Source organism: Hesperophylax consimilis, chromosome 1, assembly GCF_061612785.1.
Source record: "Hesperophylax consimilis isolate HC1 chromosome 1, BYU_Hcon_1.0, whole genome shotgun sequence".
NCBI classification, from domain to species: Eukaryota; Metazoa; Arthropoda; class Insecta; order Trichoptera; family Limnephilidae; genus Hesperophylax; species Hesperophylax consimilis.
In genome coordinates, this window is record NC_142836.1 from 22,057,031 (window position 1) to 22,077,265 (window position 20,235).

General features: G+C 32.9%; 1 protein-coding gene across 1 annotated transcript in view; it reads left to right on the forward strand.

Annotated features, from left to right (window-relative positions):
- The window catches only part of LOC149426447 (very long chain fatty acid elongase AAEL008004-like), a 93,949-nt gene that overhangs the window by 63,871 nt on the left and 9,843 nt on the right, over positions 1 to 20,235 (forward strand). Inside the window, exons 6-9 of the mRNA XM_089651679.1 lie at positions 410 to 466; positions 1,859 to 1,964; positions 6,169 to 6,305; positions 17,995 to 18,165. Of these exons, the coding sequence (XP_089507805.1) occupies positions 410 to 466; positions 1,859 to 1,964; positions 6,169 to 6,305; positions 17,995 to 18,165 (471 nt within the window). The remainder of the gene's footprint in view (positions 1 to 409; positions 467 to 1,858; positions 1,965 to 6,168; positions 6,306 to 17,994; positions 18,166 to 20,235) is intronic.

The following is a 20,235-nucleotide window of genomic DNA, read 5'->3' on the forward strand; positions in this document are numbered from 1 at the left end:
GATATTTTGTTTTACACATTATTACATATTTACAAACTGATCTATGCAGGTGGCTAACAGATCAACACATGAACGAATGTAATATGAGGGCTGTTCGGAAAGTGATCGCCATTTCACCAATTTAAATTCCTGCCGCCGCGCTGATGAATGCCGCCAATCTCTAACAGCTGGTTTTCCATGTTTCTAATTCATATATTTTTTATTAGTTTACAGTAGCAACGCCCCCAAACTGCATAGAATGGTTTCTTGTTTTCCAAAGCACACATTTGTTTTTTCTTTCATAAATATTTCACGTAATTATTTGGTTTGGGTGCGAAATGTTTACACTGCGCCTAATTGTTAGGCAACAAGCATGGCACTCATTTAAAAAAAAACGTTGTTAATCCTTCAAGAATTTTTAAATTTACAGATGGCGAGGGGATGTTGGTGGTACTATATTTCTAAATTCACCGAATTCTTCGATACTGTAAGTACAATAATTTTGTTTTTTTTTTTTATTATTATTTACGAAAATGAACATTGAACAATATTTGAAAAGCAAATGAAGTTTTTTTTAAAGACGGAAACGACATTGACTAACTAAACAAATAAAATATGCCATAGAATTTTATTATGTACATATCATTAATGATAATTTGGTATGATACATAAAACCATAGCGCAATAACGGCTACCATTACGATGGGAAATTGTTCTGTCTTGTAATCTGATCCTCTTTCTTTGAAGATTTAAAATATCGAGAGTTCTTTTGAATGACCTTGCACCTTGATGCCAATAATTCCGACCATAACTTTAAACTGCAAAATTTATTTATGGTGCTTCTACTTGTATAATGTTACGTAAACTTGTGTGTTTATTTATGGCGCTTCTACTTGTATAATGTTACGTATACTTGTGGGCAGTTGCGCTCTAGGTTATCTTGTGTGTGTTATTGATATTCATTTAATTTCCTTTACAATGGAAATTAATATTAACTTAAGTGGTCAAATTCAGTTAGTTTTTTGATATTTTTTGTGAACCGCACAAGAGTCCAAACTGACCGAAGTCATTGAGACTACGGCATCCTTAATCGGATTATTTTGTGAAGCTAAAAGGAGTACGGAGGGGAGGAAGATAGGAAGAGAAATATTGGAAAGACACTGGCTATTCCTATCTGATCAGTAAACACGTCGAAAGCCATATAGAGCAATTTTCCGTTTTTGCATGGCGTTCTTCCGCTAGGGCGACACTGTTGGTAGATATCTTTAACTATTTTCACTTAGGACGGGTTGTTTTGGAGAAATTTAACAATTCTTAAAATTTCAAAGTTAATTTTCAGGTTATATGAAAGATTTTTTCAAGTCCTGTTATTTTTTAAGTTCTGTCAAGCAACTAGCCTATAATGATATAATAACAGAACATGAATAGGACTCTCACAGAACCCGAAAATGAACGTCGAAATTTGATGAATTATTCAAATTAATATCCCAGCACATGTACCCATAATATCCTCGCACATGTACCTACAATATCCTCACACGTTTACCCTTAATATCCCAGCATATCTACCTATAATATCCCCGCACATGAACTATAATATCTCCGCACATGTACCTATAATATCTCCGCACATGTACCTATAATATATACCCTCATACTAACCTATTATCTCTCCGTACATGTACCTACAATATCCTCACACGTTTACCCTCAATATCCCCGCATATCTACCTATAATATCTCCGCACATGAACTATAATATCTCCGCACATGTACCTATAATATATACCCTCATATTAACCTATTATCTCCCCGTACATGTTACTATAATAATAATTATAAATTTAACGAATGTTAACGGAATTAATTAATTTTCTAGCTCTTCTTTATCCTGCGCAAGAAAGATGACCAAGTGACCACACTTCACGTCATCCATCACGGAATTATGCCCTTCTCAGTTTGGAGTGGAGTCAAGTTTACCCCAGGTTACTATTGTTCATTATTTATATCGCACCATTATTGTGAAAAATCGATTCGAGTGCATTTATTACACATTTATCACGTGACTTCTCTTTTTCAAAAAGAATAAGGATAGTTTAGTTCATAATATATGAAGGTATTAATGTACTTACTGGGGCAGACCCGTGAAAATCACGGGATAGTATTATTAATTTGTGAAACTGAAAGTAATTGTAAAATATTTGCATTTGAAAACAAATTTAGTCAATTTTCTTTAAGATATGATTATATTTTTTTATTGTCAGAAATTTATCTTTAAAATCATCTATCAAAAATTTTAACAAATGAAATACACATTTCAAATGCCGAATTATTATGAAAATAAAAATATAATAACTTTCTGACCGTAGATACCAACTTAATTTATCGTTGGTCTAAATTCAAAACAGTTCTAATTTTCAAATTTAAAACATTACGCGGGAATATTTCACATTTATTACATATTTTTTAACATTAGCTACACACAAGAGGCCCTGAGAAAAAAATCCTCAAGGCCTATATGATCTTTGGGGATGCTGTGTGGAAGGTCTTTTTATAGAAAGGAAGGAGAGGAAGTTCTGGGAAGGAAAAATATATGAGGGGTTGGTTGGAATCTGGGGGTTAAAGTGTCCAGGAGTAACGGATGTTTGAATCCATCCCTCCCATTGCGGTGTAAAGTGTCATCACATGAAACCGGGCACCCCTGCTAAATCACCAAACGTAACGAACTACTTGAGGTGACCTATGGCAGGAGTGATTTATATAAGTCATGTGAAGTCTATTTTTTAAGAGGGAATAAGAATATATTAGTTTGGATAATATGAAGTTTTTAAAGTATTAACTGATTTATTTGAATAATTTGCAATACACTTGGATTATACGTGGTCAGTTTGCATAGGTACCTACTGATCTGGTAATAATTTAATATAATATATTAAATCAAATAAAACACTTTGTTTATTAACCACGACTTTTTTATTATTACATCTACCGGTTTCGCTACATTCGAGCTTCATCAGGATGTGAAATATAACTAAAAACTAAGACAGAGGTCATGCATATTTATAAGAAAGCAGAGGGAGACAGAATATAACACATTATAAAAGTAGGAGGAGTCAAATATTACAAAGGTATAGTGAATTAAAGATATATAATAACAAAGTACAAAAAAGCAATTTTACATGAATTATACAAATAATAATACATTTTAAACACATAAGAAAAAAACATAAACATATTATTAAGGAGTGGAATGGATTGTGGGAAACAAGTTAAATATAGGACTATAGAATGTGTTTTTTTGATTAGATAAATTAATTTGTGTATTTAATAAATGGTCTGACAAGTTACTGTTTATAGATTTCCTAATTTCTAGTGATTCTAAATTGTCTAACCTAATGCCTATACTATTTTTATGTAAGAGGCTAGTACCTGTTATTTTATTAAATCTATGGTCTGCTGATATTAAATGGTTGGCGAGTTCCGAAAAACCTTTACCATTTAAACACCGTACATGTTCCTTCACTCTGGTGTTTACATTGCGCGATGTTTAATTAATTCAATTAACCTATGTATCATAGACCTCACGCTCACTCTGATAAATAATAGAATTGAATTTAACATATACCGGAAACCGACCTACACTGACATAACTATACACAATACTTCCAATCATCCCATCTCCCATAAACATGCAGCGTCCCATTCAATGATACATAGGTTAATTTCCGTCCCTTTATCTACCAATAATTTCACAAATGAATTATCAATAATAAAACAAATAGCATCAAATAATGGCTATGATTCGGCCTTAATTGATAAAATCCTTAATAAAAAACAAAAACATATTTCCACAAACAAATTTCTATATAGCAGTATTCCGTCAATTAATATCAACACCCCTATTTACCATTGGCGTAGGATTTTATTTATAAATAATTTTTCAAATCAAAGCGTTAGGAACCTTCCTTTAGATATTAAACCTGCCTTTTATACAAACCAAAATACCCTAGGAAAATTTTTGATTAATACTAAGGACAATGATGACATACTAAGCCATTCGGGTATTTATAAACTCAACTGTAGTGATTGTCCCGCCTTTTACATAGGTAAAACATCGCGCAATGTAAACACCAGAGTGAAGGAACATGTACGGTGTTTAAATGGTAAAGGTTTTTCGGAACTCGCCAACCATTTAATATCAGCAGACCATAGATTTAATAAAATAACAGGTACTAGCCTCTTACATAAAAATAGTATAGGCATTAGGTTAGACAATTTAGAATCACTAGAAATTAGGAAATCTATAAACAGTAACTTGTCAGACCATTTATTAAATACACAAATTAATTTATCTAATCAAAAAAACACATTCTATAGTCCTATATTTAACTTGTTTCCCACAATCCATTCCACTCCTTAATAATATGTTTATGTTTTTTCTTATGTCTTTAAAATGTATTATTATTTGTATAATTCATGTAAAATTGCTTTTTTGTACTTTGTTATTATATATCTTTAATTCACTATACCTATGTAATATTTGACTCCTCCCACTTTTATAATGTGTTATATATTCTGTCTCCCTCTGCTTTCTTATAAATATGCATGACCTCTGTCTTAGTTTTTAGTTATATTTCACATCCTGATGAAGCTCGAATGTAGCGAAACCGGTAGATGTAATAATAAAAAACGTCGTGGTTAATAAACAAAGTGTGTTATTTGATTTAATATAGGTATAATGTCTAATCACAAAGTGATTACTTCCTACGAAAAAAAATTAATATAATTTCATTACTATAAGTAATGCGTGTTAGTATTTACCCTTCTGTAAAATCCAATGTTCATTAGAGTAAATTATAAACGGAATGCGGTACCTAGTTGTCCTAAACAAATTGCTCTGTGAATGTCTAAAACTAGTCTATTAATTTACTTCGAAAAGTAAATTGACAGTAAAACCAGTATTTAGGTACTTGGATAATTAAACTTCAAATTTGATATTGCATCATTAAACACGCTGACAACAGGCACAGTAGTTAGCAAGCAAGCAATCTAGTTTTGCTACCCAGCGTCGGCCTTTTATAAAGAACCTAGGTAATATATCTACTCACTGAAAATACTTAAAACATGCTAGATCAGTGATGAACAACCCACAAGCCCTTTTCGTGCGGCCCACTAAGCTAAAGAAACTATCAAAAAAAATTTCGACGTTCTCTGTTCTGTTTTGCTTAAGGGTTTAGCGGAGAACATAAGTCTTTTTTTCCAGGGGCCGGATAAAGCCGGCCGGTAAAGGCCGCTGGGTTATATGGGCTAGTATGTATCTTTTCACACGTGCCGGTCAATACCGTCCGGCACCGGGTAACCGGATTACCGGGTTAGTGTACGAAAACAAAGGACGCGGGTTTCGGCTTTCTGATTAGTAGGCGCGTAGGCGGCCGACTGGCGCATGCTCGCCGACGACAATGTTTCTATGCAAGCATATGAGGCCGCACATAGTGAAGGCAGATTCAGATTTGTGTACGCGCGTAGCGGCACCGATAAGCTTTACCGGAATGAATTCTTAATTCCTACTCGCCGGTAACGCCGGTTAGTGATGCTTTTTTGTCGAGCAGGAAGGTAGTACACATGTTTTATTTCTTAATTTCAAGAAAGAATTCTCTAAAAGTAAAAATCTTCCTCTGACGAGCTCGACATTTTGTTAAATCTGACAGCTGCTGTCGGGCTACGCGCAGGTGTCGCACATTTTGCCAACGTTCTATGTGTCCACAACTCGGCGCCAACTGCCGCCGACGAACTCAGGCACTGAAGACCGATTATCTGAAAGCCGAAACACGCGTCTTTCGTGTTCGTAGACTTACCGGGTTACCCGGCCGCAGTTGCCAGGGGCTAGCGATTTGGATTTGGATTTCAGAATGAACACAAACTCAAACAAATGAGGTACTCTACTAACTGGATGGGGTGGCCCTGGTATTATAATATGTTTGGGGTGGCCAGAAAATTTTCAGAGAAAAAATTTCGTATACAGGGGAAAGGAGGAGGTTAGGGAATTTTGGACAAACGTTGCTCTAGAATATTTCGAAATTTCCCCAGAATATTCTTAAAACCATTTTTGAAATTTTTGTTCAATTGATTTTTTTTAATAATTATAGTTTATTCCAGAATTAAGTGAGCTATTTTTTATTTTGTATCCAGGCGGCCACAGCACGTTCTTCGGCCTTCTGAACACCTTCGTCCATATCGTCATGTATTCCTACTATCTGTTCAGCGCCTTTGGACCCCGCTTCCAGAAGTACCTCTGGTGGAAGAAGTACCTTACCGCTCTGCAAATGGTAACCAAACTTATACCTATCTAAACTTCTTCTTTTTCTAAACCTCTGATGTTCCTACAGCTGTTTCTGTCATTTCAAGATTGTTATTACAAGAAATAATGCTAAGTTTGCTGTTTTTGGTTTGAAAATTTTATCGCCTAGAAATATTATCTTTATAATTTATTTTCACAAAATATAAATTTAATTGATAACAGAGTATTAATTTATATTTATTATATATGCTAACATTTATTTAAAGATGTGCCCCATTAAAAGCTACACTTGTGTGTATAAGAGGGGGTGTTATTAATTAATTTATTAAGAAGATTTGCATTACTGTCTTGTTGTTTTTTAGGTTTAATTTTAATTTTTGTTTTATTTTTTGTATTTTGATTTCTTTTGTTTAAGTTTTCAGTATTTTTTGTTGCTGTATTTTGAATTCTTTAAAGCCATTTTTAAGCGTTCTTCTACTTTCTGTTAATTTAAGAATTCGTTCGTTAGTATTTGTAGTTCTGTTGACTCAAAATATTTTATATTAGTTCTGAATGGAATAAAAAACAATTATTGAATTAATGATTAGTTTTTGCGTTATATAAATAATTTAAAAAACATCGTAATAAGTAAAAAATAGTCTGACACGTGTTTTCAACAGCAACTAAAATCTTCTCTCAGTTTTTTAATTTTTATGGTGTGATTGTTATATTGTATACCGAAAAGGATTTAATAACCTTACCTAAGTATCTTTAGGTAATAGGTAAACAATATAGTGGACTATGTCGTCAATCTATCGCGATTAAAGAGTCGTCATTTTTTTTTGTTCATTTAACGCCCAGATGGCTTTTACATGCAGGTGGTATAATTTTGATGACAGAAAATTTTGAAACATAAGAAAGAAATAGTAAATTATTTTTTTTTTGGTTAACTAATGTTTAAGACAAGATTTTTTATGCATAGCAGAAAGGGTAACAATTATTTTTTATAAGCAATAATTATTAGCCTGAAACACTCATCCACATTGAAAAATCTCCTGATAAAAGATACATGACGCCAACGGGACTTGAACCCGTGTCCTTTCGATTTCCGGTCGACAGCTATGACCACTGAGCTATGTCGGCTTATCTCTTATCCTCAAAATAATTCAGATGTGGATGAGTGTTTCAGGCTAATAATTATTGCTTATAAAAAAAAATAGTAAAAATAAAATTACATGCAAGAAACAAAAATAAAAAAAACAATAAAAAGAACAAGAACATAAATTTAAAAATACAGCGATTTGACTTGTTTACAAAAATACAACTTCTATTTAGGAATAGTGTTAGTATTTTTTTTACGTAATCCACAAAATTAATATTATATAAATATATCGACATCACCTAAGTATAGTTTTTCTATAGCGTGAAATCGTTGTATTGGGGAGTTCTAGGAGTATGTTTGCTGCTGTGGAATAGTGTATTTTGTCGTATTGTTATTGTAAGTATTCGTAAGTTTAAGAGTTGTAAGTAAAAGTATAAATTATCGAATATGAATCGTTCAAATTGTCAGAGATACCTACATCTGTGCGACAGCCGTGGCTCATTAGACCTTTATACTCATACAAGGTAATAAAATAATTTACGGTTTTAATTTCTTTAACTCACTAAGCCGTCACCCACGATTTATAGCTTGGCTAAAATGGTTTTTAAACTTATATATAAAGCGGCTAATTCTCTTTATCCACCAAATCCATCGATAAACAACGTCAAAAATATAATTGTAAAGTACTAAAAAAAATATTTTTTCAATGTAAATATAGGAACGCATAAAGAAAACATTTTTTTAATAATACAGTATTATATCTTAGATTATCTGTGACAGTTTCACTTGATTAACTTTTTTGCTTTCTTATAAAATAATGTACAAAATAAATAAAAACCAGTTTTGTGCTTGAAATCGAACGTTTCTAGACTCTGTTTGTCAAGCGATTAATGCCTATTACCTACAATATAAGGTATACCAAGAATATACTCATTTTTGGCTTGTCTTAACAATTTAAAACCCTGAATTCAACAGCGAAGTAAGTAAACTGCATCAAAAATAATATGTGAAAAAGACCTCTTAGATCTGTGTACGACAATTCCATTATAAAACAATAGCGGGCGGCTTTTGGTTGGGCTTCGCCCATTTTAAGTGATACAATAACAGTTACATTTAATAGATAGATATTAGGACATTCACAGAGAGAGGGTGAGTATATATATTGTTAAAACACGGAACAGGAAGGAGTTAATTAATAATAATAACATGCTAAATTTACGCATAATAAAAATGACAGTTGTTTGAATAAATGAAATTTTACGTATTTGTGATGGATTATTTCAAATTAAACACTATTGTTGACTACATGTCTACAACTGATATTAACTGTTATCTTAGGTACCTTATATAATTAGCTCATAGGAGACTTGCAGTGCTTAAATATGTGTTACAACCGTCAATGTCTATAAATTGAATCAATATCGTTTAGTTTGTTACAATTAAAGATAGTTATAACAAAGTTGACTTAAATAATAGATTTTTACATATTGATTAATTGTACCCGTGTTTATGAATAAAAGGAGGGTAATTGTGCGATGAGATTAGCAGTCGGTTTAATTAAAAGGTGTTAATTTTACTCCAACTGGTGGTAATTCTTTACCTACAACTGTTACTGTATCTAATAAAGTTTAAAGTTAGATTATATATACAACATCATCAGGAGAGTAAAAATCTATATATAAAGGTAGATTATTACAATATAGCGCCCCTGAGGTGATATCTCACAAAAGCGGCGCTATGCAAATTGTCCAATAAATAAATAAATATAATGTTTACATTTTATTGTGTATACACCGAAGTCAAAAATTAAATAATATAGATTGCAATTGGGAAAGAAGAAGTGGAAGGAGGGGGGAGGGGTAAGATTAGGCTGGGTTTATAATAATTAGGAATTACAATATCGTTAGACGGGAAAGACCAGTTGAGTGGGAAAATATTTAAAAGAAAGTTTATAAAAAAATTCTTGTTAATTATATCAGCTTTTATATTAACATGTTTCCTCATTTCTAAAATTTAAAAACTATTTATAGTGAAGTATTTTAAGACCTGAAAAAAACAAATAGCATATAACCATAAAACAATATATTTATAAGACAAATAGCATTTAATAACGGTTATTCTAATAAATTGATAGTTGAAATACTAAATAAAAAAATTAAACATATTCTTTCAAACGGTCTTTCTAAAGATAGAAATAAACAATGGCGTATAATTCTGTTTGTGGATAACGATACTTCTAAAATTATATATAAAAACAATCCTGGTACTATTCAACTGGCGTTTTACACTAATAACAATGAAGAAATATATTTTTAATAATAAAGATAGCAAAATTCAAACAAAAAAATCAGGTGTTTAATAACTCAATTGGGATGATCGTAATTTCTTTTACAAAGGTAGAACCAATAGAAACTTTGAAGTCAGAACTAAAGAATATCGCGGGGCTCTAAATGGAAATATTGAATCTGAGTTTGAATAATGATCACAATTTCGATAAAAAATTCAGGTTTTAAAATACTTCACTCAGGATATAAAGCATCGCAAATAAATAATTTTGAAATTTTAGAAATTAGAAAACATGTCAATATAAAATCAGATATAATTAATAAACAAAAAAATATATAAATAATAATGAAAAATGCCATTACAAAGTGATAAGCTTCCAGAAGAAATCTTCTTATTAAACGCTTGTTAATCGTAAGTAGTCAAATATTGTGAGCTGCATATTTAAATATTCGCGCCAGAGGTGCGCTCTGTCGGCCATCTAATCTATAGCCGTGCGTATCGGCCATTGAAGGAACGCGTTATTTTTTATAAACGGATAATTTTCACTGTAATGTAATTAATCCAATGGATTATGAACTTTCTAAAACATATTTTCTTCGATATTATCCAAAAATTATATGAGCAGAAACGATGCTTTTGAAGAAATCTCGTATTATTATGAGGCGATCCTATTTTAGTATGAAATCGTGTCTTAATTTTCAAGTTAGCTGATTTTACCCGAAACAGACAATTTTAATTTGACCAATCAGAGGGCCTACATCGCATCGTCCAGACGCTAGGACAATAATACTATCAGATGTAACTGCATAATTGTGTATATTTTAATTTTGTCACATTGTAAGTCTCCAATAAATTATTCAAAATGCACACAATAAAAAAGTGCGTTAAAAACGATGTTAATGAATTCATCTGTACCACAATCTCAAGGTGTTTAATACCTTTATCGGCCGACTTCAGGGAATGGCTCCGGTTACACGGTTACAAAACTACCTTCTTCCACGTTTATTTTATTCAAGGCGAGACAGTTCAAATACCTACGCCTCCACTTAGGTGCATTGTACGCTTTACATCGTACATTTTGAGATACAAATCATTGATATAAATCATTTTCATTATAGTTTCATGAACTCCAAAAAGTGAAACATCTGTTCTTATACCAATGGCAATGTTTATACTTATTACGGTGTACAATATATAACTAAATACAACAAAACTATACACAAGTTTAAGTGTGATATCGCAAAACTCAAACGAAACGCGCAGGGGGGTAATTATGAAAATGTAAAGAAAAATATTAAAAAGTCACTATTAAAAAAGATATTTTTTCATCGATCTTATATTGACCTCCACACGGAGAAAAATAAGTATTGCTGATTTATTAAAATCCTGTTAAAAACGGATAGTAATATATTAGTAGGTACTTTACGAATAATATACAGGATTTTAAGGGACTTAATTGACTTATTTTAGTGATTCATACCAGTTTTTGGGGTAAAAAACGTTAACGAAATTTTGACCTCCGGTGACTTTTTTGACATTTTTTTTCAAATTTTTTCTTTTTTTTATTCTTTCACATGTCGAGTAACCGTTCAGCACTTCAAATATATACCTTTCTATTGATTTTTGATGAAAAAAAATATCTAAAATAAATATCACCGGAGACCAAAATTTCATTTACTTTTTTTACAGTAAGTCAAGTAAGTTCCTTAACCCTTAAATGTATGATTTATTAATTTTTCTGGAAAAAAAACATTTTGTAGATATTTACATGCATATGCAAGGAAATATAAAGAATTTTTTTTTTGTAATTTTTAATGATATTTGATTTTTAAAAAAAATTTGCAGATTTACAACACCATGTATTTAATAAAAAAATAAAATGAACAATTTACGTATGAAAAAAAAAATAAAAAACCTAAAAAAAATTCTCAAAACTTATAAGTGTACCCGAAAAATACGAGTTATTACATATAAGTATTGTATTATTGTATCTACTGACCTAAGAAAATCAAAATAATAACAGCAAAACCAAACTGTAATTCTAACCTCCAACCAATTTTCGAAAATCTTCACTTTGTTAAAGAAAAAGTGACATTTGACATTCGCGAAAGAAAAAAAAGGTGTTGCCACTCGATAAAATATATTACCGTGAACTTGATAATTCTAAAACGGCATGCATTAAGTATACACCAAAGAGTTAAAGGTGGTTTGAACGGTATGTTGCAGTTTTGCAACAGTATGCATTTAAGGGTTAACAACCTGTATAGTGATGAAATGCGAAAACATAAAGAGTTTTATGAACACGTGTTCCGACGCCGCGATTATACACTCCTTTTATACTAAAAGATTAACATGAAACCTATAATTTCATTCGTTAAGGCCCGCAGTCCCGTTTTTAACGTAATTACGAATAATTTGAAGAGATTCTTAATAAATTTACAATACTTTATATCAGTAAGTTTTCTCCTTGTACAGACCGCTGTTGGATCGCTAAATGAAAAATCTGACCATCCGTAACCTAACGACTGATTGGCTACGTACATACCTACACATTCGAATAATAATGGGTACATAAGCGGGTGTTATGAAGCTACGAGCACGATACAAGTTGTCGACAAGTTTCAAATACACCCAATTTTTTTGAAAGTAGAAGTGTATTTTTAAATATTATTTTTTTTACATATTTGTAATAAGCATTTACTTTGTGGCTCATCATAATTTACAATAAAAGATATAAATTTGTTTTAGACCACTTTAATTTTAATTGTACTCTACCGGTTTCGGAAGCACCCTTCCTTCGTCAGGAGAATATTAAAACTTTTTTAATATCGTAAGTTATCACCTCCCGAAGTTTTGCCAGTACAACCCAGAAACACGGATTACTACCTACATACGTTCTTCAGATTTGCATAGATACTCGTTTTACCAGACAAAGGTCACTCGGAAATGTTGAGGGCGCCACGCAGTTAATAGCAATGATGTTATACTTTGTAAAAAAGAAAGAATTAAATACAAAATAAAATATTTACACCCACTGAAACTCACTCACAGACGCAGCACATTTCGCTTTGCTGCCTAACGATAAAAATTGCATGAAATACTTTACATTGTTACAGACATCAATTAAATAATTTATTAATTTAGGTCATTTATGAAATTTTTTATGAAAGACAAACTTACCTACCCATTAAAATAAGAAACCGAAAAAAATCGGTCAAATCAACATTTGCTTTAAAAAAAATCTAAAAATTCATTACCAATTACCAGTAACATAATATCACGCATTGAATGCGGAAAACGCAGCACTATTTTCTAGTTCTACTACGAATCTGGATGGGTTTTGAGAAATTTTCACCTTACAATAAGCTCACTTTTGTACCTGCTGATATCTTTTAAATACAGTGTAGGTACGTTGGTGAGACTGCTGCTGTGGATTGGTGTGCCGACTTTTACAGTGTAGGTATATTAGTGAAACAGCTGCTGTGGATTGGTGTGCCGACTTTTACAGTGTAGGTATATTAGTGAAACAGCTGCTGTGGATTGGTGTGCCGGCTTTTACAATGTAGGTATATTGGTGAGACTTCTGCTGTGGATTGGTGTGCCGGCTTTTACATTGTAGGTATATTGGTGAGACTGCTGCTGTGGATTGGTGTGCCGACTTTTACAGTGTTGGTATATTAGTGAGACTGCTGCTGTGGATTGGTGTGCCGGCTTTTACAGTGTAGATATATTGGCGAGACTGCTGCTGTGGATTGGTGTGCCGACTTTTACAGTGAAGGTATATTGGTGAGACTGCTGCTGTGTATTGGTGTACCGACTTTTACAGTGTTGGTATATTAGTGAGACTGCTGCTGTGGATTGGTGTGCCGACTTCTACAGTGTAGGTATATTGGTGAGACTGCTGCTGTGGATTGGTGTGCCGACTTTTACAGTGTTGGTATATTAGTGAGACTGCTGCTGTGGATTGGTTTGCCAGCTTTTCCAGTGTAAATATATTGGTGAGACTACTGCTGTGGATTGGTGTGCCGGATTTTACCTGTCCCACCCTCATGTAGCTTATTTCTCTTTAAGACCAGGGCTTACTTAACCCCTCCGAAAATCGCCATGTAAGCACTTTAACTGTCTTTAACGAAATGACATTTTACGAAAACTTTTTGTTATTACCGCTTCACAATTAAAGCTCTATAAATGAAACATTTCTGAACGTAGCCGAATAGTAAAAACTGTTTTAGAAAAGTTACAAAATAAGCTTTCAAATTATTATATTACAAATAAATATTAGCATTTTTAAATATTAAAATTTAGAACGCAAACATTAAAAATAGGTTAAAAATGACTCACGTCATGTTTTTAGGTGAAAATGGTACTAAAATCACAGATTATGTAAACAAAAATATTTATTCTATTGTATATATGTGTAATAAACACTTTTATCACCTCATTTTTTTATCATTTCATATAAAAATATTTTATAAAAATTTAATATGTGAAGCGCGCGGCGCTACCGGCAGACATTTTGCGCGGGTAAAAATGTTGTGTCAATTATGCGACTGTCAGCAGATTCCTGTTTTGTATTTCCATAGACAACTTGGTAGTGATGTGTAGCTTGATCTATAATCGACCTTTTAGTTTTTTTTTGAGGGATGTAACTAAAATAATAACGGAGTAAGAACGATTTCTATGGAGAGACACGCGTTGACGTGTAAACACGCTTATTGTACTTGACTGCTATCGTTATTTTATCGTGTATATCTGCTTACGTTGCTGACCGGTTAAATGAACCTTCACACAGAATCCCCAATTTATCGCAATCTCCTTTCGTGGAGTTCATACATTTGAAATACATACTTACAAATATGATTTAAGATTTTCACGGCCAAAAGTATTTTTGTTATTTGTTTTTGGGGTATTATGCCGTGTTGCGCTAACTCCTTCTTTAGCCAACGTTTCGGACAGCATTGCAGTGTCCATCATCAGGGCAGATGTCTTATTTGAGGTTGTGTTAAAATGTGAGCTTAAGTATGAGGTTGTGATACCGTGTTGCCAGCTCCAACCCTCTGAGCTAACATTAACGTATCATTTTTTATTGAAAGTGGTTTTCTTCGTTTAGCTCTGGTGTATCCGTCAATTACCGGATACCAAGAACTATTAAGCTTAGCTCCATCGTCTCTATTAATGTTTACGGGATTTTTATGAATTTCAATGGCCTCCGTAATCAGCCGGCAACACGGTAACAACAACGGCTGGCAACACGGTATCACAACCTCATACTTAAGCTCACATTTTAACACAACCTCAAATAAGACATCTGCCCTGATGATGGACACTGCAATGCTGTCCGAAACGTTGGCTAAAGAAGGAGTTAGCGCAACACGGCATAATACCCCAATAACAAAAATACATACTTACATATAAATGGTTAGTCGATGGCACCCGCCACTTTTCCGAACTGTTAGACCGCGGACCGGATAAATCATCAAAATGATAATTCTTCACATTTTTAAAAAGTTATATAACGTCATGGAAAGTGATGAAACATAAAATTTATTAACTGGGTCATGTAGGTTAGGTTGGGTTAGGTTGAAATATTTTTTTCATCGACTTTATATCACTTTTTAAAGGTGTGTTGAATAGTTACTGTGTTGAGTTATCATTGAACCGTTAGACCATGTGGGTCCCTCTGTCAATTCTCACGTCAAGATTTTCTCTTTTACAAACATTTATTTACAGGTTATTAACGCCTCCAAATGTCGCGTAGCACAACCAAAACATTTTATTATGTGCTAGCGCTGATCCGTTAAATGTATCACTACTGACACATAAATGTATTTTTAAAAGTGTTAATGGTTTTCTCCAAAGATATTAGAATATGATAATATTTTATAATATCTTTAGTTTCCTCATTATGTGATTTTATAAAACAACTTTCGCTAAACAATAAATTTGTCTTACAATATACAAATAGAAATATCCAATCATATTATGTCTGTGCTCCTAGTATTTTGTTATTTCCGGCAGGTTCACGTTTTGACGTTTATTTTATAATACCCAGGGCAGATAATTTTTAAAAAGATTTAATAAAATATGTTTTTATTGAAATATTATATTATTATGTATCATTTTTTTATTATTTATCGCTTGTCTGAATTTATCACACAATCAGTAAAAATTTTGAAAATGATACTTAAATTCAAAGCTTATCCGATTTCTAGAATTCATTGACACTGAGTTACACACAACCGAATTTAGTATTATTTATTCGTCGACGACAATATTAGCGACTCTCAAAAAAATTTAGAATAGAAAAATCAAAAAAGTTTCGGTCGCATCTAGGAAGGAGCTTTTCTGAGCCCGTAAGATATGTATTAAATATATACTGTATATTATATATTACTATTACCATTTTAATATATTAAATATTACTTATATTTTACTATTACTATTTTTTTATATTAATTTCGACTTTATCTCCGGGTTAAATCTTCCCCATAGGAAAAACTAAACCCTTCAACAAATGATCATCTATTCAATGCACATTATGCAAGTGCATTATATAAGCAAAATAAATACAAGAACAACATGTCAATTCACGAGAGATCAAATGGGAAAATAATTCACCGACTCCAGATATTTTCATATCAGAGGGTTCGGCTCGGTAGAACTCCTAACTGGACCTATAAATCCTACTGATCCCTCAATATAAATATTTAAAATATCTTTCGTAATCCTACATGTATTTAAAATATAAATTCTTTGACAGATCTAATACGCCTAAATTTTGAATGAGAGAGCTAGGTATAATGCCAGTAGCTGAAATAACAAATGGTAATATTTTTATAGTCTGAGAATGCCAAATTCTTATAATCTCATTTCCTAAATCTGTGTATTTTCTTAGTTTTTCAGAAACAGATTTTTTTAATATTACAGGAATTTAGAATAGCGACATCAATGATATAAGTTATTTTTTTTTAATTTTCTATTATGTATATTGTGTGTGTAATACGGGCTCAGTTATACCATTATCTTCAATGCTTACATATTACAATTTGAGGTTTTACTCATCAAGTTATTCCTAACATAAATTAGTATTTTTGATGAGACGTTTAAAAAATTAGGAATGATTTTGCACCAAGAGTTTTTTGTCTTATTATTGGGGCTAGATAAGTTGAGAACATAGATGATAGAAACCTATAGAAATAGAAGAACTAATGGTACAATCAAATTAAAAACAATAATAACGTAAGGAGGCAATGTTAAGGGTTAATAAACAATCATCTCTCAGGGCTCCCAATTTATCCAAAATATGTACAAAATATCATTTAGTGAATTCACGATTATTTATTATTATTTAGTGAAATCACGATTAATATCACGCTCGTATTCAACGATAAACCGACGTTTTGGAACAGTGATACACAACCTATTTAGCAGGCGGGCCGCATTGAGAGGAAGCTACAAGCCAAAAATGTGTATATTCTTGGTATATCTTATGTTGAAGGTAATAGGCATTAAAATCGCACGACAAACGGAGTCTAGAAACGTTCGATTTTAATTACAAAACGGTTTTTATTTTTTTTGTAAATAATTTTATAAGAAATCAAAAAAGTCAATCAAGTGAAACTTGCAAGTGAAATAATAATAAAAATATAAGCAAAATAAATACAAAACAATACAATAACAACACGTCAACTCACCAGAGATCAAATGGGAAAATAATTCACCGTCTCCAGATATTTTCATATAAGAGGGTTCGGCTCGGTAGAACTCCTAACTGGACCTATAAATTCTACTGATCCCTCAATATAAATATTTAAAATATCTTTCATCATCCTACATGTATTTAAAATGACTGAATTTTGCATTTTTATAAAAGAATTCTTTGACAGATCTAATACGCAGATCAAAAAAGTCAATCAAGTGAAACTTGATTGACTTTTTTCTCAGATAATCTTAGCTATAATACTGTATTTTTTTAAACTTGTTTCTTTTACGCGTTCATACATTTCTATTGAAAAAACGTATTTTTTAGCAGTTACATTAATATTTTTTATTGAGTATTTTATTTTTTATTTGTATTCTACTCAAGCGAAACGATAGGAAAACCTTCAATTTATCTAAACCATATTTTTTGGTATTCGTAATGTACACCAATTCGTTGTGAAGATTAATGAAAATAGTGATTTAGCATTAAGCTTCGCCTCAACTATTTTTCGAACTTTCGCGGGCCGCAACGAGTATAAGTTTAGTGTGGTACAAAATAGGACGCACTATATGGTTGTGCACGGCTTCTTTAAAATCTTAAAACGCACCAAATCACCTTCAATTTAACACCTCTGCTGTATTTTTTCAGGTGCAATTCGTCCTCGTGATGATACACGCCTTCCAGCTACTGTTTGTGGAGTGCAACTACCCACGGGCCTTCGTGTGGTGCATTGGCCTGCACGCCATCATGTTCTATTTCCTGTTCACCGACTTCTACAAACAAGCCTACATCAAGAAGAAGGCTGCCCAGGAGAAGAGGGTAAGAAGTTATACATTTATTTGAAAGCTTTTATTTTTATCATCGACCTTCTACAAACAGGAAATCCTACAAGCCTACATTAAGAAAGAACGCTGCGTAGGCGAAGAGGGTGAGAAGTTGAATTAGTTGGAGGCTTTGACCGACCTTCGGTGCAGGAGCTGTTTTATCGTTGCAAGCGTCATCGCTCCATTTCATCATTCCAGTGACCAATCCTTTTCCAAACCATTTGGAGGGGGTGAGAAGGATAGTGAGCGAAATTCACGCTTCCACATTTCAGGGTTCACAAATAATATAGGACATGGACGTGGCATTTGCCAAAATTTCTAAGGGCTCGGGTTTATAATGCTGCGTATACATTTGCGAATCGACACGCGAACCGAGCCTCGAATTATGGGAAAGGAACGAAGCAACTGTAAGAGGCGTACCTAAGAAATACCGCAAACATTTTCAGTCTAAGCCCGTCCTCCCACCGGTCGGTAGCAATCGACATAAACCAAATTCCGTAAGACTCTGCGCAGAAAAGTCCTACACCGAACTGCGCTGCAGACCGTTACCTTACTGTAACCAACTTAATTTTTTGCGCATAGTCTTACAGCACTCGGTTTATGTCGACCCGTGGGACGACGGATTTAATTATAAAGAATCCCAAATATTTTATCAATATCAATAATTATACGAGGAAGATAAGATTTCTAGATGTCACACTTTTTCACTCCCGGGCCTATTTCTAGATGCCACACTTATTCACTCCCGCGCATCGAATTCTAGATGCCACAGTTATTCACTCCCGCGCATCGATTTCTTGATGCCACACTTATTCACTCCCACGCTTTTATTTCGATATGCCACACTTATTCACTCCCGCGCATCGAATTCTAGATGCCACAGTTATTCACTCCCGCGCATCGATTTCTTGATGCCACTCTTATTCACTCCCACGCTTTTATTTCGAGATGCCACACTTATTCACTCCCGCGCATCGAATTCTAGATGCCACAGTTATTCACTCCCGCGCATCGATTTCTTGATGCCACACTTATTCACTCCCACGCTTTTATTTCGAGATGCCACACTTATTCACTCCCGCGCATCGAATTCTAGATGCCACAGTTATTCACTCCCGCGCATCGATTTCTTGATGCCACACTTATTCACTCCCGCGCATCGAATTCTAGATGCCACAGTTATTCACTCCCGCGCATCGATTTCTTGATGCCACACTTATTCGCTCCCACGCTTTTATTTCGAGATGCCACAGTTATTCACTCCCGCGCATCGATTTCTTGATGCCACACTTATTTATTCCCGCGCATCGAATTATTGATGCCACACTTATTCACTCCCGGGCCTCGATTTTTAGATGCCACACTTATTCACTCCCGCGCATCGATTTGTTGATGCCACATGTTGATGTTGATATCACTAAAAAATCCCCAATACAAGAAAAGATTATTTGGTTTTCAAAACAGTTTAAATACAATGTTTCGCCGACTTATCGTAATATTATAAAGTACCGTTTGGGGTGAAAAACGATTTATTATTCTCGAATAATATATAGGAAAAGTGTTCCGACTACAGAAGTTTGTGAAATAAATACAAGATTTATAGAAAAAGTGTGGTAAAAAGCTTAAATTCCTGTTGTAAGCGATCAGTAAATAATACCACAATCTTACAACAAATATAGAGCAATATTGTAGCGGTGATTCAATCCAATATTGAATTTGTATGCCTTTCTTGAAAGAATTGAGTTTTTAAAAGGACAAAACAATTTACTATTCATATTCATATTGCAAATGTACCTACGGATGCAAAAAAATAATTCGTCCTTATATTTTAAAATTAATTATTAATTAATTAATTAATTCTTGCAAAATATTATTATGGCGTTAATTTAATTATTTTATATAAATACACTTTTGCATGATAAGTTTTTAAATATTGAGGCAACTCATTCGTTTGCGCCCTGTCCGTATAAATACTCAATTATTTCAAGAAAGGCATACAAATACAAAATCGGTGATTCAATCCAATATTGTAATTGAGCCTTTCTCGAAAGAAATGAATTTGCAA